Below are 23,986 nucleotides of genomic sequence, written 5' to 3'. Positions count from 1 at the left end.
AGGTCTTGCCAGTCAAAAGGTATCATTTCACACATATTTGCTATAAAATCGATTATTCCTTGGTAAAAATAGCCTTGGCCTCCATTCTCTAGAATTTTTTAATTTTTAAATTTATTTTGTCTTTTATTTATTTTTGTTTCGTTTTGTGTTTGAGACAGGGTTTCACTGTGTAGCACTGACTGTCCTAGAATACACTCTGTAGACCAGGCTGACCTTGAACTCAGAAATCTGCCTGCCTCTGACTCCGAGTGCTGGGATTAAAGACATGTGCCACCATTGCCTGGCTCTATAATGCTCTTTTATTTTTAAAAATCTTTAAGCAGGAAAACAAGAACCCTTCTTGGCTGGGAATTGTTTTCTCTAAAGATAGGGCATGCAGTTAAAAATTCTCTTTGAGAAGTCTCTTCCAGGCATTTTTGGAAGGCTCTTTGTGTATGTAGATTACTAATTGGCAGAAAATTAGGCCGACGGGGGTGCATGAGTTTTAGTAGGTGGTGGTTTTCCAGAAGTTCCCCTTTTCCTCTATTGTTAAGATTTTGTAGTTCACCTAATATGGTTCCAAAGAACTAGGTGTTTCCATTGAACCTGTCCTATGCAACAGCGTAATCAGATACCAATTCCATTCCCCACTCCAAGTTTCTAAATCAAGCATTCCCCCTCATCAGGATACCGAGGGCAATACTTCTGAATAATGCTTAAGAGGTTGTTTTACAGATGTCTTAGTTATGATCTTTATAAACAGAGTTGTCCATTGCTGTGCATGAACTCTAAATTAAGGAGACAGAGTCCTGAGAGCGAAAGTCAACGCCAGAATAAAGCAGGCTGGCTAGAAGAAACCTGACTTACTAACACTCACCGGCAAAGCCCTGTGCTTGTCGCCCGCCTACCAGCTCCAGTGACCAGCAAGGGGTGCCTCTTCCTCCAGGCTTTGGCACTACTGAAAAGAATGCTTCCTCCTGCAAGGCTCCACATGGGGCTCTGCCGTGTGAAAGAAGACAGACTAACTCTTGGTGAGTTTTACCCAAGAGTGGGCATCATATACTGGGAAGGGTTTGGGTCCCGGTCTAATAGTAGTCTAGTCTGAAAGAGTAACCTCATTAAAGAGAGTCTCAAAAGGAGATGCTGAACAAAGGCAGTCCTCTCCATATTGAGCAGCATAACAAATCCAGTACTGAAAAGGAGTGAGGAATCTTTGTCTTCATCTTTCATGGGGGTCTCCTAGGGAGAAAATTGTCTTTCTGGCCCTCCTGACTCAGAACAGCACATAAAGTCACAATCAGATATAATGAAACTATACCCACATGTTGGAGGGGAGGTGATGTTGCTTTCAGTGCCTCATTGCTTTTAACAAATGGTCTTAGACCTGGTTCTCACATCTTCCATACACATACATTGTTCTGAGTTAGAGGTGTGAAAGATTCCCAGAGGAGAAACAGGGAACATGGTACACTGGGATGTCTAAGGCACAGCAATACTGACTGTGTCTTAGGAGGTGCTTCTGAACAGGTTGAACTCACAGTCCGCAAACAGAATGAATACAAAGCTATAAATAATCTCAGCGAACGTGGTTAATTTATCACAGGTTGGGTGAAAGTTTGATTTGTAAAGGGAAACTTTAAACAGCGTTTCTCAAAAATGCCATTGCCGCAATAGGTAGGCTATTGCGTGTCACCGGGAACAGTCCCCGAAGTGAGCATGGCTTCCTTGGCCTTTGAGTTTTCAGAACCAAGATGTTTCTAGCCAGAAGGCTGCTGAAAGGAGCAACAAAGGCCATGTGGTCTGAGCTGTGGCACAGAGGGGAACACGATCTGGTGACCAATGCCTCCCCTCCCCTTCCACCTGGCTATGACTCTACAATAGATGAAGGATGCATCTGTGCCTCCCCCGCCAGTGAGCATCTCCAGGCAGCCCAGCCTCAGGGATTCTTCTGGCAAGGAACAATCACTGCAAATACAGGGCAGGGGATTGAAAACAGGGCAAAGGGAACAGGAAAATAAACCTAGGCACGGGAAATGCTGCCTGGGGACAGAGCTGGTTGGAGTTAGCCAAAGGGACAGTGTGAAAAAAGAAATGATGCTACACCCCACCCCCAACCTCACTACAGTGCTTCTTTAAAACCCCTTGGAGTCTGGGAACACCCTTAAATTATGCTCCAGCACACCCCTGCCTTTCCTTCTGGCTCCCCAAGCTGCAGGCCTATTTCAGCCTAGTTGGAGCCACCTGGTCCCCTCCCAGTCTCAGCAAGGCTGCCCTCTGCCCCAACCTGCTCCTCATCTAATTGGTATGCAGGTGAAGGTTTGACTACTGTACCTGATCCCAGAGTTCTCAAAGTAATAATTAATAGGAACGTGGGCCTCAGCCAAGCTCGTACACTGAGACAGGGGCTAAGGCACGCAGAGTGTAGTTTGTAGCAGAATTCCTTCTTGGAGTTTACTGAGCAACTCATTTCTTAATGCACCTTATCCTGCCCTATAGGTGGGACCAGTCCACACGGAAACTTGCTTTGAGAGTTAAGTCCCCTACCCACCATGCCACCTCTGTCTGGGAATAGTTCATTGGTTTTAGGGCGGTATCATTGGCAGTAAGGCTTCACTCTCCTCCCTTCCTCCTCAGCTGTGGCTCCCTATCACTCAGATGGGATATTATTCCAGTCCAGGCTTCCCCACAGACAAGACCTTCAGCTTCCTCTTCGGGAATTGTACGGTGCTTCTGTCTGTGGAAGGATCCATCAGGGTTGCTATCTTCACCCTGGATCCATCCCTTTTCAGAAGACGCCTTGGGTGGCACACAGAGTGCGTGATGCTGCCATGTGGTGTCATTACACTGCTATCACAGAGGTGGGGCTGGTGATAGCTGGCTCTGCTATCACAGAGGCTGGCAGCTCAGCAGGTCAGGGGAGAGGAAAAGAGGCCAGAGGGCACTAAGTGATGGGTGGGGAGAACGTTTGAAGGTGAAACTTATTTGAAAAGTGGGCAGAGGCCTAGGTGGGGACAGGAAAGGAGAAGGGTGGTGACAGTGGTGACTGAGGAGAGCAGGTGCCAGGGTTTCAAAGAGCAGAGCCATTCTAGGGAAGGGTGTTGCCTGGAAACCCCGGAGCAACTGAAATCACCCAGAGTTAAAGGATGCCTTCACCATCCCTGGGATCCTTGGGATCGCATTGGAGGCTAGGATCTCACCAGGTGGGAGACTGTGAACCTCTCTGATGCCACATGGAAAACTCAAGGACATTTCTAAAAACCAAATGCGACTGCTTTAAGAAAGGGTCCCCTAGCCTCCTCGCAAACCCTTTTCATTTTGTAAGCACGATTCTTCCCAACGCTTCCCATTCTCTCCTCGATGAGAATGGGCTGAGGTGGTGCAGGCTGCGGAAGGACAAGTCCTGACGTCAAACCCTAGCTCTGCCAAATTCTGGCTGGGAGACCTCAGGCAAGTCCCTTAACCTCTACAAACCCGCCACCGCTGCCTGGAAAAAATGCTAGCGGGGTGCTTCCCTTGCTGAAGCGTTTGGAGGAGTGAGTGAGAGACTGCGTGTGAGCCTCAGGTTTGTTTTTAGCACCAGCTCAGATCACTCCCCTTCCCAGTTCCCCACCCCCAGACAGGCCTTTTCCTGGAGCTTTTGGGGGTGGAGTGAGCCGCAATAGCCACCCCTGAGGTGGAGGCCTGGTGCTCTTGACACAATTTTCTCTTTGAACCCCAGGGAGAAGATTGAACTGAGGCGAAGCACCATTGTTAGGGAGATAGATGTTCTCATTTCCAAAGGCATCCCCATCTCAGAAGCCCCTGGGCAATTCCAAGCCTGCCTTGGAGGGTCCTAACCAAAGACCTGCCATCTTCCCAGCCCCATTTCCATTTCTCTGAGATCACCAGCTACCGTTCAAAGACTCAGCATCAGCCTCTTCTTCACTTTTGAACCCTTGCCATGAGACCCAATGGCTTCTTCCCATCAGCAATGTTATAGTTTTGTTGGTGGTTTTTGTTTGTTTGTTTTTGACAGGGAATTTTCATGAGTCCAAGCTGGTCTCCAACTCACTCTGTAGTGGAGGATGACCTTGTAATCCTGAGCCTTCTGCTTCCACCTCCCAAGGGCTGAGATTACACACAAGCATCCCCATGCCTGGCTGATAAATACTTCTTCACATTATTGGGAGAGTGACCACAATACTCTCCCCACCCCAAAACATCCACCTTGTCTCTGCTGTTAATATGCCCACAGCACCACCAAGATGCCCCTGTAGTCACTGCTTCCTGCCAGAGTCGTGCTCAGGACCACAAATGGTGCAGGGTGAGAGAGGGTGACTTTGCCTTCTCACTGGTGGATCACAGTAGATCTCTGAAGAGCAACTCTGAAGAATATTCAGTGTGGCCCCTAGCAAGCTTCCTTAGTCCTTCCTGGGAAGGGAGAACTAGGGGAAGGAAGATGCTAGGAAGAACTAGGCGTGCTCTGTATCACCTCATACGACACTACATTGTTACTGCACTGCTGCCCATGTTCACAGAAGCAGGGAGGGGGGGTGAGGGAGGGCTGGGTGAGGGGAGCGGGTTCAGCTTTCTGCTTCCCCTTGGTCCAGAATCTTCTGAACATCAGAAGAAGAAGGGGGAATCCCAGAACAACCCCCTCCCAAACCTCCCACTCATAAGGCACAGACAGCTATAGAATTGCACAAAAATACAAAAGCTTAATCTCCAGATCCAGGTGGCAAAACTCTAGGAATTTTGTACAGCTCCCCCCCCCCACACACCAAAAAGAAAGAAAGAAGGAAGGAAGAAAAGAAGGAAAAGTCAGTTTCTACAAGCACCCCCCTCTTTCTCCAGCTGAGAGGGCTAGAGGAATTAGAGCCTGGCACTATCACACACCCTAGATCAAACCAGGTGTTTGCTTCGATGAGTGGAATCATTTCTGTCCAATAGAATCATCAGAAAAGCTCTCTCAGCTTAGGAAATAGGCCAGAGGATGGACGCCTGCAGGTCCAGCCTCCCAGCAACCAGCAACTTGGCACTGGGGCTCCCAGCTGCCTATGCAGGGGGGTGGGGGGGTGGGGTGAGTGAGGGTTGTCTCTGAGGCTGCAAGTTCAGAGGCTGGAAGTGCAGCTCAGTGGCAGAGTGCTGCCTCAAATATGCAGAAACCCTGGGTTTGCTTTCTACTCCAAAGCTTGCACACACACACACACACACACACACACACACACACACACACACTCAGAGCTGGTTTAAGAGAGGCAGGGATGTTCAAAGGAATGGAAATAGGACAGATGTTCGAGGTGGCTGATGGGTGTCAGGCTGGCTGACACCTTTTGGTAGGAGGACTTCAACCAAGAAACTGTTGCCAGCAGTAGCACCAGAAAGGTGGCTCTAGGCCAGGTGGCTCTCCCCACCCCTGCCCCCTACGCTGGTGGCCTTTCCCCCTCTTCCCTCTTCTCTAGCTCCCTCCCACTGGGCAAGCAGCAGCAGACCATGTAAGCGCCTTGCTTGGATCATTCATCACCCCTCAGGGAGTCAGCTCCCTAGCTCAGTATTCTGGCCACCACCAACCCTCAACCTTCCACCTTCATCTGGAGGCCTTCAGCCCTGGTTTCTGCAGTCTCAGTCTCGGGAGGGGAAAACCGGCTCCGTTTACACAGATTAATCTCAATCTCACGGGGCAGGTAGATGAGGCCTAAGGGTTTAGCCCAGACACCTCAGGGCACCACCCAGCCAGAGTGTGGCAAATGCAGGGGTGGAAGAAAAGGGCAGGAAAACCCAGCAGCATTTGCCCCTCCCCCCAGGAGCCCCTCGATTCAGAGCCGCAGCAGCTGAGGCTGCCTCCAGCCTCCATTGGCCCCATTAACCAAAACAGCTTCATTATGCCAATTTCCAGCTTTCAATGTGCGGCTGATAGCTGTCAGCAGAAATAAGAATTAATCTGGAATTACCCACATTCCCTGAGCTGCCTGGCTCTGAGGATGCGATAAAGCTTTGACAGAAAAACAGAAGCCCCACCCCCACCCCCTGCCGCCCCTGCCCAACCCTACCTGGCACAGGGTTCCCTTCTCGCCATGATTGCAGGGGAGGTACAAGGATGGAGGCTTCCACAGCTGGGCATTTGAGCTTCTCCTCTCTCAAACACGCAGCTCATATATATACCCATGCACACACACACCCAAACACACAGGCACCCGCCTCCCGTGTACACACGAGCACACACACACAAAAGCAGCCCCGATTCTTCCCTCCCACCACCCATTCCCCGCTCCCTGTGGCCATCTGCACACACCTATCTCTCCATCCCCTTTGCTTTTACTCTGGACTGTGATTAACTTTTTATTTTGGAAAATTACTTTATTTTATATAGATATATAGATATGTATGTATGTATATATAAAAGGTTCCATTTTCATTTGTAAAATCTCATTTTTTTTCTCTTTTTCCCTTTTTTTCCCCCTACAGAAAACGATGACGACGTTAAAGGAGAAAATAAGTTACATGACAGTTTCCAAAATGGTTCTCACTTTCCACTGAAGATGGGCCACCGTTGGGTCGTAATGCACTCACGGTCCCTGCTTGTGCTTTACAAGAAGAGGGAATATAACTAGACTGGTTATTTTAGGTTAAAATAGCCAAGAGACAGACGCCTTCGCCTCAAAAATATTCTGAGACACATAAAAGTAGAAGGAAACCAGTCTCTTCAGTCACAAAATGTCGTACATCCGGCATATACTAGATTCAATTAATTTAATAAAATAGAATATACATAGAGATTCTGCACAAACGTATTGCTTTCTCCCAACAGCTCCTGGTGTCGGGAGCCTCGGCCACACTGGGCTTCTCCCTCTCTTTCTTCTCAGAGGCGGTGGTGCCAGGGCTGTGCTCTCTTCAGACTCCCTGGAAGTCCTGCTTGTGATCCCCCAGCCACTAAAGAAGGCAGCAAAGCGCCCCGCTGTGCATGTGGAACTTTTTAGAAAGACTGCCCAGGAGGCGGAGCTAGGATCTGCACCCAGTAGAGAAAGGTGAGAGGGAGAGTGGGCGGGACTCAGGGGTCCAGGTCTGTTGGGTCTGAGGACAAACCAGAGAGACTCAGCGCATCTTTCTTTGGGGAGGGTGAGGCAGCCGAGCTGTCAAGGGGGCCAGAGGCTGAGGGATCCTTGGAGTCACTGGATGGCGCCCTCCTCCTGAGGCAAACTCCAGGACTGCATGGGGGCCGAGAGCCCTGGCTCTCCGGGGGGTCTATAGAGATACTGGGTGGGCTGAGTTTTTTCTTAGGCCGGCTCCCAGGTCCCCCAAGAGGTTGGCCCCCTAGGCTTGAGGGGCTTGGACATAGGCGGGGTTGGGAGCCGCTGTCCAGGCAGCTGACCGCAATGGAGTGTCTCCTTTGTTCGTCTAGCCAGGACCCAGGCCTGCGCCGGCAGCTCTGGGCCTCTACACTGTAGCACTTCTTCAGGTCCCGTGGGGACAGGGTTTCCTCCTGGCTGCTGGGCAGAAGGTCTCCTGAAATCCAGCTCAGCTCTGTGTCCAGCTCTAAACTGCTTCTGGTCTCTGGAGGGTCCTTGACCCAGCCGGGTTCCAGGCCTGGGCAAGGGGCTGGCCGGCGGATGTGCTTGGAGACCTTGCTCTGGCTGCCAGATCGCTGCTGCACCTGGATGCTCGACCCGCCCCAGAAGGATGAGGATCGGGTCAGAGGGCAGGAGGTCCCACTCACCTCTGACAGCAGGTCTTCCCGGCTCCCCAAGCCCTGCACATCCAGGGAGTCAGTCCTTATTGCTGCCTGTAGGGAGTGGGTACAGGGCTCAGCCCAGGGATTTCTTTCCAACACGGATTGCCTTCTATCCTTTCTGTCAGACTGGGTGTTCCAGAACCCCATGAAGCTGCAGGACTACCCTATTAACTTCTCTTACTGAGAGAAGGGGGCCACGAGCCCTCTGTGATCTGTGGTTCACGCTTCCCCCACTTCAACCACCAATCCTTTCTTCAGTTCTCTGTGCTGGGCTTCCCCAAATCCTGCAGGAGGAACTCTGCAGTCTTTGCTCCCCCCCCCCCACGCCGCCTTGAGGTGGGGGGCAGAAAGAATTCTGTTTCCTAAGCTGGCCCTTTTGTGCCTCTAGCCCTTTAGGGAGACCAGGGAAACAATTCCCTTGGTCTTGAATTCTCTTCCCAACAAGTGTCCCTCACTCTTCTGAGCACAGGTTTTGAGTGCCTGGTAATCCACTTCAAATAAAATTAACCCTTGTCTCTTCTGGATTCCCTGCTACAACCCATACAAACACCTTGCAGCTATAACCTGCAGCTGCAGTGTTCTGATGGCATGCATGCGTCCGCTCTGACTGCGCCCAGAGAGCAGGGACTGTGTCTCAGTGCCTAGTAGCTGGAGGCTGCCCAGTGAGTGGGTGCAGGATGAGGGGACTGTGCCTGCTCCCCAAGAGCATGGAGCTGAGCAGAGATTCATAACACAAGGCACACAAGCCTCACCAGGCTACATTAGCCACAGAAGGTGGACCCCAGGGTTGGACAAAAATAAAGATACTTAAACCCTGCCCTGTGTCCCTGAATTTAGCCCAAAGTGTGAAGAAATAGGGGAAATTCTGAGCCTGGGATTGGGAGCCTTGGTACCTGGGTACCACCTTCACTGGATGTCTGTTGCCCTGGAAACAACCGTTCCCCTGGACCCTAGGCCTCTTCTGTAAAACAAGATATGTGCATGGGGTAGGAGGCAAACTCCAGCCACTTCTGCTTTATCCAGTATGCCATGTCCCCAGTGCCTAGAGCTGTGGTGTTGTTGGCCCACAATACACATTCGCTGGAAGAATAAAAGTGTCCGCTCTGCTCATTACCAACAACACAGGAGATCCGATAGAGAGCCTTACCCCAGGACCCAGGGCCAGTCCTCCATACTTGCTTACCTGACGCCTGAGCGGCCTCTGAGCCAGAGGGGAACGGCCTGGCGGGGGTAATTTAGGGATGGCACCCCAGGTGGGGGCCCCATGAGGCTGGAGCAGATAGGGTGCATCTTTGGGAAGCTGTAGGATGCAGCTGGTGTCTGCTGGTTGGGAGTGAACAGACAAGATGGAGCCTGCGGGGAAGGGGCATGGAGGAGTGAGTAGGGAGGAGTATGTGAGGCCTCCCTTCCAACCTTCCTCCCCATTAGGGCCACTACTCCTCACTGCCCTGGGATGAAAGCTACTTCCTCCAGTCTGGGGATTTCCCTTCAGCTCTAAGGAACACTTCTTTTGTTGGTTTTAGGTAAGGTTGGGTCTCCCTGTGTGAGCTAAGCTAGTTTACCCCAGCCTTGGTACCTGACTGGGCTTTGGGGAGCCCCCAGCCTCTGTGTCCTAGGGATCTCTCAGCAATGCTCCCATGGCGGCACATGTAGCTGTCATTGGGCAGAGAGTGCGTCCGGCTGACACCAGCCTTCCTCACAGTCAGCAGGTCTGGTCCCAGGGGGCCTGGTACCTCCTCAGGGTGGGGTATCATCTGCAAAAGGATCAGGGGGTGGGGTGAAGAGCAAGCAGCTGGGTTTGATAAATGAGGAAAAGCTAGACAGCAGGAACTAAGCCCTCCTCCACCAGACCCACAACCCTCTCCCCTCCATCTACCCACACCCCCCCTCCACACCCTCCTAGGCCAAGGTGATAGGCAGGAGCATGGGAGGAGATGGGGAGACAAACGAGGAGTTTCTACATACAGGGAGGGAGGAGTGGAGAGGCCCCACCCTGAGAGCATGCTCACAGGATCCCCTGTGAGCCTCCGGGCTGGGGATGGTGAAGGATTGGGAGGGATGAGAGAAGCGAGAGCAGCCCCCAGCATTGCAGGTAGTCCTCTTAGAGAATCTGAAAGTTACCCCAGGGATCCACAGGGGGCAGGCCTGAGTCAGACCCATGCACAAGGGGCGTGCCCCATAAGGGGCACCTAATCTCTGGATCTTTAACCACACAGCCACTCTGGAGAGTGGAGGTGGGTAGCAAGGCCTGGGTACTGGGGACTCAGTACTCCCTCAGTACACAGACTAGAGGTGGGAGTGGGTTTGGGAAACCTGTTTCAAAGAAAGGCAGTCAACAGCCCTGGACCCCAGAACAGGAAACCAAGGCCTGGCCCAAGAGTCTCTCTCCCCCTTGGAACCCTTTGCCCTGCACTAGTCATTCCCAGTTCTCAGGGCGCTTCCTCCCACATGGGCTCAGCCAGCTCCAGTTCCCGCAAGCGGACGATGGTTGTGCTGAGTATAGTCTGAGTCTTTCCTTCCTATTCTCAGTCCCAGGGTCCACTTCTTCCAGCCAGCCACAACCTCTAGAGACCCTCCCAGCCTTTGCTCAAGGTCCTGCCTCAGCTGGCTCAGCTCTCACAACAGAAGGCAAACGAGAAGAGGAGGGGCTGCTCACTGTCAGAGGGACAGAGGGAAACTGAGGAAGGGCAGAAAGGTCAAAGTATCAAGAAACCCCCAGAGCTTGTGGAGGACAGAACACAAGGACACACAGGACCAGCGAGAGGAGACAGGAACAGTCCCCAGTGGGGACAGGCATGGTGGTAACAGCAGAGATGGGACTCTCACCCAGGACAACAAGAGTCTCATGAGGGAGAGGCAGGGAGGGGGCAGGGAGGGAGGGAGGGCTGGCTGGTACAGGGCTCCAAACACAGAAACTGGTTCCCAAGCCACTTCTGTTTTGGGCTGTCATTCCTGGAATAACCCTGTCACCACTGATGCCCCTGTAACCCTCTGAGCAGGGCCTTGGTTTTATCTTATCTAATTCAAGGAAGAATCCATGCCAGCAAAGGCTGGGGCACTTTGTGCCCACAGGTGAGTGCCTCTGGGCAGGACCTGGGTACAGAGTACAAAGAGGATCTGGAACCCTGCAGCCAGCCTAGCCCAGGCCGGGGGAGCAGCAAGGGATGTGTGCATGTACATTGCTCTCCAGGGCATTAAGTAAGAGTGTGTGAGTGTCATCAGGCAAAGAGTCATCCGTCAGAGCTAGAGAGCAGGACGGTTCAGACACAATCTCTGACGTCAGAGACAGAGCCTCCATCTCAGCTAGAGGGATCTAGACAGGAGAGAGATGAGCAGGCATGAGAAACCAGGACGCGTACACGTGGCACACTCGCAACCCCCACTTCCCCTCTCCATAAAGCAGGGAGGAAGGTATCCCGTTTCGCTCTCCACCCCTCGCCCAATAGACCCACAGCACCGCCCCCCTCCCACCTCAACCCCCTGCTCTGATCAGAGAGTCTGCAGCAGGCACCAAAGAGACAGAGCAAACACTGGCAAAGCAAAGAGACCAAGAGACACAGAAACACATTCTAAAGATACCCCAGGCATCTTAGCAGCCCCCTCCCACACTACCACCACCCAGAGAGAGAGTGGCGGAGAGGGCTTCCACTCTCATAAAGATGATACCAAACAAAAAAAGGATGAAGAAAGGCCAGCAAAGCCCGGGCTCCTCTCTGCAGACAGAGCGGCATGGGGGTGGGGGTGGACGCACCGGGGACAATGCCGACAATCTGACGGCTGTTTTCTGCCTATTCTCTTCGCTTCCAAAAGCCTAGCAGGACTTGGCCTGCCCCCAGATTCCTGCTTCTCCCCTCATGGGCCCTCCTCCGCCTGCGTGCAACCTGCTCCCCCTCTCCAATGTGAGCCTTGAGAAGTGCTCTCCCAGCTAGTCTGTAGGGGGCGCACTTGGGCCACCACATCATCAGTCTGGCTCACCTAAGGAACGCCAACATCTGCAGGATATTGGGGGCTGAGTGGTATTCAGGTGAGTGGTCTGTTCTGACCTAGGCCACCCTCTTCCCTCCACCTTTCCTGTGGGCCTGGTTTAGCCTGGGGGAGTCTGGGGGAAGGGACCAACTGCATTCCTTTTGCACTGACCATTCTAGGTCACTGCTGGGTCTGAGACTGAATCCTAACAAGAAGCACGGGTCTTTATCATGTGAAAATCACCGTCTATTTTCTACCAGGCTATGGGCTCCCTAGGAACCTGTGCGTCTACCCCTTCTCCCAGCAGGGTTTGTGCCAGCAAGCTCCAGCTGGAATCCACATCCATCTCTTTAACCCACTCTAGAGCTATTGTCTCTGACCTGGGGTGGGGGGGGGGTGAAGGTCTTGAAGGAATACTGGGCCATGGGAGGAAAGCGGGGCTGGAGGGACCAAGACACCAACAGCTCAGGCTGAGCCGGGCCCAAAGAAGGACACCCTAGGTGTGCAGGAAGGTGGGCTTTTGGTGAGAGAACCAAGCCTACTTCATGTTTATGTCCCAGAATTCACTTCTATTTCCTCAAGTCAGAAAAACTGCCTACCACAGCCCTTACCACGTCCAGTGGGTTTTGTACTTATAAGGCCACCAGAGGAGGGGGGATGGGTACTGGACACTACAGAAGAAACAGACTGGCTAAGGCAGGTCCTTCTATGGGTGCCACAGCTCTTCTCGCCTGGACCTGACACAGCCTCCTTTACCCCTAAAGTCCACTGTCCCTTCTCCTCTCTCTCCAGGTTCTTTCTTACGAAGACCCTCTCCAGGCTCGTCCCCCATCCTTCCTTCCCCCCTCAGAGTGTGATCTCAGCCTCTCTGCCTTGCAGAGCCTGGAACACATGCACCCCCTCCTGCCTCCTTCCAGATGTAGCGCTCGACTGTGGCCCTACAATTGCTCTTTCTCTAGCTACCCCGTGGGCAGGCAATACCCCCAAGCACCCCAGAAGCACAGCATAGCATGGGACAGCTCGGCACGGTCAGAGGAAGTGGCACATGACAGGGCACAGTAACCTGTGGGTCGGAGCCGCCCGGGCTGGGGGCGGAAGGGAAGGCAGAGGGCTGGCCCCCTGGGCCTGCCAGCTCGTCCATCAGCTTCAGCTCCCCGTCCAGGGAGCCCTGGATCAGCAGAGAGATGGTGTCAAACATCTGTCTGTCCTGGGAGGACCAGCCCATAAAGGGAGCCGGAGAGCCAGAGGGACAGGGATCAGAGGGGCAACAGGGGATTAGAGAGGGGCAGAAGGAGCGAGTGGAAGCGAAACCCACGTGACAGACACACACGAACGCACGCACGCACGCGCACACATACACAACACACAGCAACAGAGAGGTGAGAAAGAAGAGCATAGGAGAAGAGGAAGGTGGAGGAGGAAGGAGAGGCAGGGGATGAGGATGATGAGGATCCACAGGGGAGGACAAAGAGGAGATGCAAGGAATGGGAGATGGAAGGGAGCCAGGAAGGTAAGAGAGTGGGGAGGGAAGAGGTTTGACAATCAGGTAAAGATAAAAAAGAAATAGGAAGGAAACAGAGAACTTAGCCTTGAGCTTCAAGCCTAGAATGGGAAGCCACACCAGGCTGGAGGAGTCACCGCTTTGCTAGAGGGTGGCCGTATACAGTGAATATGGGTAACCATTCTAGGAAGGGGCAGGTGGCAGCTAGTCCCTCAACCTCGAGGTAAGAGGGCTGGAAGGATGGAGGAGAAGCCCTGGGTCCTGCCGGGCTCCTATATACCCTCAATAAGCTCCTGTTTGCCCTGCCCTCCCTTCCCCTCTCCTGCCCCATGGCCCTTTTGAAGGGGTACCATTGCTCACCGTGGGGTGCTCAAGGGAGAAGCCCGAGGCTGCTCCAATGTGGGCCGTGGTGTGCGGAGCCCCAGGCTTAGGGCTGCCAGGGCTATTGGCCCCCTCTATGCCAGGCCAGAGGAAGGGGCTGCCCAGGGGAGAGTGGGGCTGAGGGCTGAGTGTCTTCATCTCCAGCTCCAGCTCCGCCTCCAGCTCCGCCTCCTCCTTAGCCTCTTTGTTGCTTTCTTCCAGGTGCTTCATCAGCACAGCTATGACCACGTTGACCAGCACGAACTGGGCCGTGAGCACGAAGGACACGAAGTAGATGGGTGAGATGACTGTGTTGTAGCAGGTGGACTCCTGGTCACAGTCCCGCAAGGTGTCCTGTGGGAAGTGTCAAGGGCAGAGGCGTGAGGGTGAGGAGGGCAGAAGCTGGAGCTTTCCTGGAAAATCAGAGTGCTGAGGGAGAAGGACCTGGATGGGAGGGTGTTTGATGCTGCTGGAGCAAGTGAGTGAGTCAGAGTATGTCCTCAGAAGAGAGTCCAGAATGCCCTGACACGTGCACCAAGGGGACCCTTTTTTTTTTTTTTTTTTTTTTTTTTTTTTTGAGACAGGTTTTCTCTGTAGCTTTGGAGCCTGTCCTGGAACTAGCTCTTGTAGACCAGACTGGTCTCGAACTCACAGAGATCCACCTGCCTCTGCCTCCCGAGTGCTAGGATTAAAGATGTGTGTCACCACTGCCCCGGCAGGGACACGCTTTTATTCATGACTAATACATCTTCTCAAAGAACCTTAGGTCAGAGACTGGGGTGACCTCCCTGTGTGGGCTCTCACCTTCATAATGCCATTCCAGTTGTCACCAGTGGAGACTCGGAAGAGGGTCAGAAAGGCCATACCAAAGTTCCTAAAGGTGGCATGCCGGCCCAAGCCCTCACAGGGGTGTGTCTCGTCACACTCTGGGAGAAGAGGGTAAAGGAGAGAAGCCATTTTAGTCCCAGAATTCCCCCTTGATTTCCAGCCCTGACTCCTCCACCATCCCCAATCTCAACTCACCCAGGTCTCCAAAGAGCTCCACGCCCAGAGCTGCAAAGATGAAAAACAATAACATGAAGAGAAGTCCCAGGTTCCCCACCTGGAGAAGAGGAAAAGAAATGGAAAGATGCTGCTGGCTCTCCAGTCAGCTTCCCTGAGCCCCCTGCCCTTTCAGAGGGCACCTCCTCCTCCCCAGGAGGACCCTTCCCTTCTGCCCACCCCACCTCCCAGCTACCTGGGGCAGGGCCTGCATCACCGTGTCCAGCAGCGCCCGCATGCCCACAGCCATCTTCAGCAGCTTCAGCACTGAGGAACAGGACAGTGTCAAGAACTGGTGCCCTCCGGGTCTCCCATCACTTTGCTGGGAGAGCCAGGCTGGGCTGTAGCTGACGGAATGGTCCACCTATACCCCAACCCGCTCGTGCTGGACAAACCCCTATGGCGGGGGCTGGGGGAAAAGCCCTTGGGAACCCATAGTCATCCCATAACCAACTCTTTCCATCTCCCCCTGCAAGCCGGTTACTGTGGGAGGGCGGGCACAAGCGCTGAAAGCCGGACCTACCTCGGGCGATGCGAAGCACCCTCATGATACGGATGATGGTAGGGTTGATGGGCAGTGAAGCATTGACTTCAATCTCCTCCAGTGTGATGCCCATGATGGACAGGAGAACAATAGCAAGGTCCAGCTGGTTCCACCTGGAACATCGGGAATGCAGCTCTATGAGTGGGGGAAGGGGGTGGTGGGGAGGGTGCCGTGGGGGCTCAGAAAAGCAGAACAGAGGAGGACCTGTGCTTTTCGTTTTTAATCATTATCTAACCTCCCCCCCACACACACATACACATGGTGTTCTTTTGTGTTGCTTAAACTGACCTCAAACTCAGCAATCCTTTGGTCTCAGCCTCCCAGCACGCTAAGACTACAAGCCTGAGTCTCAGTCTCCCAGCATGCTGAGACTACAAGCTTCATCTGACTTTGTTTTCAGCGTTAATATGTTTACTTTGCACCGAGCACTGTTTTAAGAGCTTTATATCCATACCACAACTCTGATATAGAGAGAGATAGTTGATGTTTCACAGAGGAGGGAATTGAGGCAATGCCCGAAGTCACCAGTCACTACGTAGAAGAACTAGGGTTCGAATCCAACCCAGGCAGTCTGGTCCCAAGCTCACAGTGATTTCTTCCTGTCAAAGCCCTCTATGTCATCCCTTGTCAGACCCCCGAATCCCTCCCTCCCATCCCTTAAGCCCTGGATCCGTGACCACCATCATCATCAGTCCAAGAGTGGCGGCTGGACTCACAGAGTTAAGAAAGGTCTTTAGGCTCAAAGCCTTCTGGGTGTTTTCCCAGGAGACACATCTCTATTTCCTCCCAACTCTCCCAGACCCCTCTCCTCTGTTACCTGTCCTGGAAGAAACGGCGGAAGCCAAAGGCCACAAGTTTGAAAACCGACTCCAAGACGAAGATGACAGTGAAGATGTAATTGCAGATCTTCAGAGCCTCGTCCAAGATCTGGCAGGGGTGGGGGCCAGATGCAGGGTTTCCTTAGGTCCAAGGCTGAAGCCTGCCCCACCCCTCCATCACCGTACCTCCCCAAGTGGGGAAGCAGGGTGAAGTTAAGGAAGCCTTCTCTCCCCATCTCCTACCATGACAGCCGACCCCTGACCACTACTCCATGACAATTCAAACTTGGTGCTTAATTTCTCCTTGAGAGGTGGTGAGGAGCATATGAGACTATGCCAGAAGGCACAGGGAGTCAAGGCTGGAGAGAGGCTTGCATATTAGTCAGTTTAACCTCCTCCTTGTACAGATGGGGAAACTGAGGGCTAGAAGGTAGACGAGAGGGATGACTGGAAACAGATGAGCTTAGGGGCTGAGTAGTTACTAGAATCTAAGTCTTGAGGGCCAACATCCATCTGTCTACTTCACTGTCCAAGGCCCAGAGCCACACATGCTAAATGCTTGATAAAAATGTATTGGTCCCCCACTTCCTAGCTATGTGATCTTGGTCAAGATAATTAACCGACTGGGCCTCAGTGTCTTCATCCATAAAACAAAGGGTATAGCCACCTCTAAAGAGACTGCTGCAGGCACAAAGACCCACATAGTGTTTCCAATGCTTGCCTGGCACACAGAGGCTATAGTTCAGGTTGTTGCCTCATCTGGGGAGGTCCCAAGGCTGTTGGCCCATTACTTGTTCTTACCTGGGGCTGCTGGTAATGTTCCATGGCCATAGTGACCACATTCAGCCCGATGACACCGGTGATGAAGAGGTCCAAGTAATGGCTGGTACACAGGTGGTGGACAAGAAGCCGGAAGCGTGAGTAATCTGAGTAGTACGGCTTGCTCTGGGCTTCTGAGGGGGGCAGGAAGGAGAGTAGAGCAAACATCAGGCCCTGCCCCCCACACCCCTCCACCCACAGCCCCTCCCTGCCGCCAGCTTCTACCGCCAGTGCTAAAACATTCCATGTCACCAGCATCCCAATGGCGCCCCTACCCCCTCCCGCCGCGGTGCCCTTTGCAGGAGACAGGCTGTTTTGGCCCATCCCCAGTCAAGCATCTGTTCTACTGCCTGCAGTCAGGGGTGAATGGGATAGGGACATGCAGAGCCCCTCCCCTACATTAGATACTGGGTGAGCCCATATCCTAGGGCAGCCTCTAAATTGTGCCAGTTCCTTATAACACCTTTGATTCCATGTTCTGTAGCAAGGTGGATCGATAAGATGAAAGATCCCATCTAATCGGGCTCAGAGGTAGCTCCAGCCACAGAGGCGAGGCTGTGATGCCTTCTCCAAGCTCAGCCTCTGGGGCCCGCCGAAGGGATTACATGGATCTGGGATTTGCGATAGGACCAGAGATTGGAAATTGGACATCTTGGCTGCCTGCTGACCTACCACAGGGCCCCCAGAGGACAATGGCCTGGACTTCCCACAGCCTCGTGTAGGGAGGGTAGAGAGGAGGCCCAGGGCTCTGCTCTGTCCCAGACTCAAGCTGGGAGGGTGCCACCCACAGACTCACCCAGTTTCTAATGAGGCAGTACCCAGTCTACCCTGGGTATTGGGGTGGCCTGACACTGCAGGCTGGGCTGGAAGCACTGTCTGAGATCTGTCACAGGCATATGGTCACTCTTGTAATTAGCCGACCCCTTAGAGAAGTCAGTGTTGGGTTATCCTGCCGAGCAGGCCAGAGAAATCTGGGGGCACCCTCCTGCAGGTGCTGAAGTAAGGGCCAGGCCAAGGTGGGGACAGGCTATCTGGAAATGTGCCACCAGATAGGTCTCACAGGAAGTCACACAGAGGGAAGAGAGCCCCCCTCCTGGGAAAGCATGGCCAGCCTCAGGTCCCAGACAGCCCTTCCCCTCTTAGGAGGTCTTGGCAGAAGCCAGTCAGCGAGGGCTACAGAGGCCCATGCCAGTAACCAGCTGGCTTAGGGGTGGCAGAAAGCTTTGGACCCAGGCCAGCTCAAATACAACTATCTTTTCCCATGCAGAGGATTCCTTCACAGAGAGGTAAACTGAGGTAGGGAGTGGCTTGGGGGTGAGTCCCCACCAAAAGCCAAAGGAAGAAGTGTGCCCAGAAATGGCAGGTTTGGGTTTGCGAACCACTCTGCAAGCCCATTCGACCCAACTCCACATCGGCCTTGAGGTGTGGATAACCCGGGGCACAGGGGCACAGACCCCAAAAGGCCAGGTGCACATCAGAGGAGCATCAACCCGTCTCTTTGTTTTCAGAGATGGGCCAGTCAAGTGTGACTTTGCTCAGGCGGCCCTCCTGACACCCAAGAGTATAGGGAATGAAAAGGCCGGAGGCAGGGGACTCCATGAGACCACAGGTCATCCACACCCGATAGTGGAGGGTGGTTGGGCCAGCCAGGGCCTCTTCCTTCCTTCCTTCCTTCAGTACCATGAGAACCAGAGGGCGCTAGTCACCCTGTGTTGCTTTAACAGCCGGAACTCTTTTCTCTGCATTAATCTCCATAAATGCCGAGCACACCCGATCCCATTATGCTAAAATATGAATGGAGAATTAACTAAAATGTTTGAATACAATTAGGTTAAAAGAAGCGGCTCCTTATTAGCCCCGTTATTAGTCGAGACAATGTCGAGGGGAGGCTGGAAGGGAGAAGTCCCCTCGTCCTCTGGTACCCCAGCCTGACTATTATAAGTCCACCAGAGCCAAATAGAGGTATCACTAACATCCATGCCTTCCAGCCTTGCTTCAGGAGCCTGAGGGGTGGGGGTGGGGGTGGTGGGGGCTGCATTCAGCCAGGGACCCTCCAGGCAACTTGGTGTGGGGGGGGGGCGGGGAAGGGGCGCTAGGGACAGGGAATGACTGAGGCAGGACATCTGTTCATGGCCACAGGTCCCAAATACCCTTCTACCTGAGCCCCCAGCCCTGATTGGCACGCATCCAGGAAATCCTCCATTAGAACACAAGTCAAAAGAGCACCGAGCCAACTAGAGTGGCCTGTCCTCCGGCAGCCCCTCCCTCTACTATCCAGAGAGACCCAGGTGGTCCAGCACCAGGATGAGCCGGCAAGACCCCAGCCTCCAGCCTGACCTCCTCGCCTCCTGCTGGTATCAACTGCTATTGGCAGAATAGGCCTCAGAGTGAAACAGCGGGAGAGGAACATCAGGCCCCTAGGGAGGTCCAGGGGCGGATGAGGAGAGTGGAGGGGGCCTGTGAGTGACAGCAATGGGCACAGTGAGTTAGTAGAGGTCATGGGGAGCCCAAGGCACAGCCAGGGTGACGGGCTTACCAAGGACAGTGGTAGGGGAGAAATAGGCTTTTAGTAGGGATATATAGGCCCTCTCACAACAAAAGCCATGCGGCTGTGGGTCCTGGCCCGGTGGGAAGAAGAGAGGATGAGTGGGGGTGGAGGCTAGAGGGGGCTGAGGGGGCTGAGGTAGAAGCTGGTGCCGGAGGCCAAGGGTCACAGGGCTGGTCTTGTCACCCAGAACCCCCCCCCCCCCCTTTCAGATCTAAGTATCTGTTTAGGCCCAGTGTCTCCATAATCCAATTTTCCCTTTCACCTTTCCCTGGGGCATGTGATACTTTCTGCTGGTCGCAGCAGAAGGGTGGGTGAAGATATTTTAGCAGGAAGTGGGGTTCACATGTTGGACCCCCAGAAATCCCAGACTTGACTTCACTCCTGTCACCGTGATAGGTAGGCTGGCATACCAGCACCCCAGCATCTGGGAGTCTATTAGAAATTCAGGGCCAAGATCCCTGTGGGAGACCTTTAGGGTGAGTCTCTCTGAAAGTCTTGTCCTACCTCTCCATGTAAGTCTTACTGATGTGGAAGTTTGGCAAGCTCTGGTCTAGACCCTGATGGACCCTAGGCCCTGAGAAGAGGGATGTAAGATGTTAAGAGGCCCTGTTCAGAGTCTTAGGTTGTTGCTACGATCAAAGAGAGCAATGCACATGCCAGCTGGAGTAAGCCAGGCCCCTGGGTAGGGGTGCAGGATGTCAGTGTGTGCTGTGGTGCAGGAATGGTGTGCCTCGACAGGTGTGCCCATGCATGCTGATTAAACGGGACAGTCCCCTGGGGGTGGAGCCTCAGTGGGCCAGCCCTGTGTTTGGGTGGTGTTTAGGGTCAAGGTGAGCATGTATACTCTTCAGTCTCCGCATTAACCTGCTGCCCAACACCTCAGAAGGGTTTTAAGCTGGAGATCGCTTCCTCCCGCCTTCCCCACATCCCCTACCATGTCAGAAATTTGGAAAACAATTCAACATGGAGACACGGGGATCTTAGCAATAGAGACACAAACCAGCCAGAAACTCCTGAGCCCCCAGAGGGACGCTAGTCAATGTCAAACAATGCTCAGGACCATGGCAACGGGAGATGATGACCCGCCAAGGATCAGAAGGCCCCATGGGTAGGTCTCTGAGCCCTCGCAGACCCCGCAGCCCATCTCTCCCCGGGGATGGTGCCTGCTTGAGTTGGGCAGTGAGGAATGATACCGTCAGCGGTTCCCAGGCTGAAAATCCAAGCCCTCGGCAACAGAGAAAGCAGCCATGTGGGGACCTTTCATTCTCAATAAAATTTCTCAAGGCTTAAAGGAAATCATACATTCGCTCATGTGAAGACCCCATAGAGCAATTTAATGGCAAAACAGTTCTCTTTGCCATCATGAGGTGTGTGACCTTCTGCGGCTCAGAAGCTCTGATCAGCAATTAAATGTGCCTTTGATTAGTAAAAATAGTGAAACAAAGCCGTTATCCACATGCTCCCGACATCAGTCAGTCTTCCGAACTGCAGAATCTGTGGGAGGAGGCCAGAAGGGGAATCCTGGGATAAACAACTTGGGAACCACCAGGTGGAGACGTCAGGGGATGTGATGAGGCCCCACAGCCCTTGCCATAGACTCTGATCCTCCCAACCTCCATCTGGGACCAGTATAAGGGGACTAAGAGACAGAGTCAGGCACAGGGTGAGGGGCAGGCACTGGGGAGTCTTCCCAGAGACACACACAGCTTTTGGAGGTAGGGACTCAACTTGTTCTCAAACCTTGACTTTTAGGGGAGAAGCTTGTAGCTAAGGCACTCTTTCAGCTCCCAGTGCCTGATGTTTGTAGCGACGATGTGGCCACCGTGATTACTTGACTATTAATGAGTTGGTTCAATTATTCATTGCTACATTTTTAAAACAAATCCTTCCCCTCCTTGTTCCTCTCATCCTCTTCCTTGGATCAAAGACTCCCCTTCAGACAAGAGAAGGCGGAGCGATTTGCAGCTTTAATAATCAAAAGGTGAGGACAGGAGAACAGGGAGGAGGTGCAGAATCCCGGGGCCTCTTCAGAAGACCCAGACCCTCCAAGAACTGTGAAGTCAGAGGGGGCCAGGCCCGCCTCACTTCCATCCAGCTTAGCATGGGCCTGGGGTGGGGGGAATGGGGTGGTGGACGACGACGCAGACCCTACGCTTCGGACTCTGCCCTCTTGGGGGCCCCAAGGACCCTCAGCCCTTCACCCCTAGAGGATAGAATCAATGAGCCATGGAGAGGGAGCAAAGAGCATGTCCCCACACTCATGAACCCACACCCCAGACGCAGTACCTGACGCAGCGCTGGCTGAGCTGCCGGAAGCAATTACATCGTCCAACATTAGATCTAAAAGAACGAAACACGACATTGGTCATTGACCGGACCAGGTGCGCTGGGCAGGGCCCCTCAGCAGCTCGCTCCCCCTCAGCTCCAACCCTTATTCTGCCTACAAATAGGGTCTACTGAGCAATAGCCATCACTTCTGACTGCCCAACCCCAGACTTGGGCACCCGAAGAAGACAAATGTTTTATCCAACTCTCCAGGGTGACAGGGGAGGGAAGGTACTGGAAGGGAGCAGGCAGATTGCCATCAGAACAGACGTGTCCACTCCTACCCCCCGCTGTGGTCTCAGCTGCACCTGAACAACTACAGACCCCAGAAGTGGAGACAGCTGGTCAGGCAGGGGCCATAGTGCCTCCTGCCAAAACAATCCATCTGCAGAGGCCGTGTTGAGGCATCTCACTGCAAGGGTGGGTGGAGCAGAAGTGGGAGCATGGTACCTGTTCAGCTCTGGAATCTACAGGAAAGCCAAGGCCAGACCCAAACCCGGAGCTGGGTAGAGGAGGGGGGGCCTCTGAAGGGTGATGGGTGGATGTGAGAGACAGGGAGTTGCACCTGCTCATGGCCACCTGGAGGCCAGAGTGCCCCTCCACATCCTCCTGGAGCATCTCTGGCTCCATCCCTCTCATCCTTTTCTGTAACTCAGCACTCTCCCCTTCCTCCAAGCACCTGCCGCAGGCAGCAGGAGATGCAGCTGAGGGCACAAGCGGGCAGAGGCACTGAGCCCCTGACTCATTTATTTGGTGGTACTCACATTTCCACACACCAAAGGGAAACTCAGAGCGCGGCACACATCTGATCGGCGGAAGGCAGACGGTTTGTGAGCGGGTGGAGAAGAGGGAAACCCACAGACCAAACAGGGAGAGACACGGGGAGACACACAAAGGCTTTGAAACCCACACACAGAGACACGTGGAAGGACGTGGGCTGTGACTGAGAGAGGCATGGAGATGACAGAGCACCAGACAGACAGGAGCCCCGAATGGGAGCCAGGTGCACACACACCTGCACACACGCCGGAAACAAAGCAGCTTCAGAGCTGCTCGCCTCCCTTCCCAACTCTGTGTCTTTCCCACGTGTCTCAGCCTGTCCACGACAAAGCTTGAAGGTGAGAGGCGTGAAGCCTCACCTGCCCTGTGCAAGAGATGCTGGGCGCACAGGTCAGGGCCTGGAGGTGATCTTGGGCCAAAGAGTGGTCATTTAGCTTTCCTGTAAGTTTAAATCTTTCCAGATACGAGAGAAGCCTCTTTTCCGATCCTTTCATTTTCTCCTTCTTACCCTTCCTTTCTTTGTTTGACTTTTTGAGACAGGGTTTCACTGTTTAACCCATGCTGGCCTTAAACTCACTGTGGAGCCCAGACTAGTTTTGAACCTGTGGTCCTCTGTCTCTGCTTCCTGGGTGCTCTGATCACAGACTTGTGCTACCACGCCCGGCTTTTCTTTTCTTTCTTCTTTGGCAAGAAAACCACCAGCCATCAAGGAGCCAGGCATTTTTGTTGGAGAAAGGGAAAAGGCTGTGGCTCTAAAGTTCATTCTCAACCATTGACTCTTGGCAGGTTCACTTGAGCCCTGGCTGAGCAGCTATGGACTCTGAGAAAGTACAGAGGTTAGAATACATTCTGGGCAAGCCTGTGTTGATCTGAGTCGGCACCTATGCTAACCCCTGGGTCACTGGACACCACTACAGGGAGGTGTAATGTCAGGTCAGGTGGATGTCCCTCCTCTGAGAGACAACAGAGATGCTGAGTGTCAGTTTCTACCTGGCATCCTCTGGGGAGTATGAGGCTGAGACCGAGGGAGCCTCCAGGGGGGCAGCTCCTTCCCCATGGAGCTGACCCGGTCTGCTTCATGCAGGCTCTAAAGGCGGACATGCTGTTGAGGAAAGGAGATGAGGAAGGGGGCAGGAGCACTCCTCCCAGCCCCCGACCCCAGCTCCCAACCCCCTGCAGTCGCAAGGCCAAGGTCAAGCATGACCCAGAGAGACGTGGAAAGACTACCGACCGGCCATCTGCTTCTCCTTACTCCTTCTCTTTTTCTCCAGCCTCCGGAGCCGCTTCTCCTCCCGGCGCCGCGCCTCCTCCTCCTCCTGGTGCTGCCGACACTTGTGAAAGTTCTCCACCACCACTCCCACAAACATGTTCAGGACAAAGAAGGCCACGATGAGCAGAAACGAGATGAAGTACAGCAGCATCCAGGGGTTGTGGTTCATAATGGGCTGGTGGGGAGCAGGAAGGCCATGTGGTCACCTCAGCCTGACGGGGAGGCCATCTCAGGTGCTGCCCACCTTGGCTGGACTTGTATAGAATTAAATAGCTTCAGGGGTCTGACAGGTGAATGACTGGTGTGAGCTGGCGTCAGGCAAGGATG

General features: G+C 53.5%; 1 protein-coding gene across 22 annotated transcripts in view; it reads right to left on the bottom strand.

Annotated features, from left to right (window-relative positions):
- Window positions 1-6,691: 6,691 nt before the first annotated feature.
- The window catches only part of Cacna1g (calcium voltage-gated channel subunit alpha1 G), a 64,785-nt gene continuing 47,490 nt past the window's right edge, over window positions 6,692-23,986 (bottom strand). For 3 of the 22 annotated variants that reach the window (XM_087910071.1, XM_087910073.1, XM_087910075.1), the window contains 14 exons: window positions 23,621-23,834; window positions 21,571-21,624; window positions 16,719-16,870; window positions 15,917-16,026; window positions 15,079-15,212; window positions 14,752-14,822; window positions 14,538-14,616; window positions 14,319-14,440; window positions 13,515-13,868; window positions 12,717-12,860; window positions 10,866-11,000; window positions 9,264-9,441; window positions 8,871-9,040; window positions 6,692-7,738 (listed from right to left, as the gene is read on the bottom strand). In XM_087910071.1, the coding sequence (XP_087766197.1) occupies window positions 7,007-7,738; window positions 8,871-9,040; window positions 9,264-9,441; window positions 10,866-11,000; window positions 12,717-12,860; window positions 13,515-13,868; window positions 14,319-14,440; window positions 14,538-14,616; window positions 14,752-14,822; window positions 15,079-15,212; window positions 15,917-16,026; window positions 16,719-16,870; window positions 21,571-21,624; window positions 23,621-23,834 (2,649 nt within the window). In that variant the 3' untranslated portion in view covers window positions 6,692-7,006. The remainder of the gene's footprint in view (window positions 7,739-8,870; window positions 9,041-9,263; window positions 9,442-10,865; window positions 11,001-12,716; window positions 12,861-13,514; window positions 13,869-14,318; window positions 14,441-14,537; window positions 14,617-14,751; window positions 14,823-15,078; window positions 15,213-15,916; window positions 16,027-16,718; window positions 16,871-21,570; window positions 21,625-23,620; window positions 23,835-23,986) is intronic. The other 19 variants (XM_087910085.1, XM_087910089.1, XM_087910091.1 and 16 more) reach the window with 11 other exon arrangements.

Source organism: Myodes glareolus, chromosome 9, assembly GCF_982192425.1.
Source record: "Myodes glareolus chromosome 9, mMyoGla1.1, whole genome shotgun sequence".
Classification (NCBI taxonomy): domain Eukaryota; kingdom Metazoa; phylum Chordata; class Mammalia; order Rodentia; family Cricetidae; genus Myodes; species Myodes glareolus.
The sequence above is the reverse complement of the archived record's forward strand: the minus strand, read 5'-3'. Positions and strand labels throughout refer to the sequence as shown.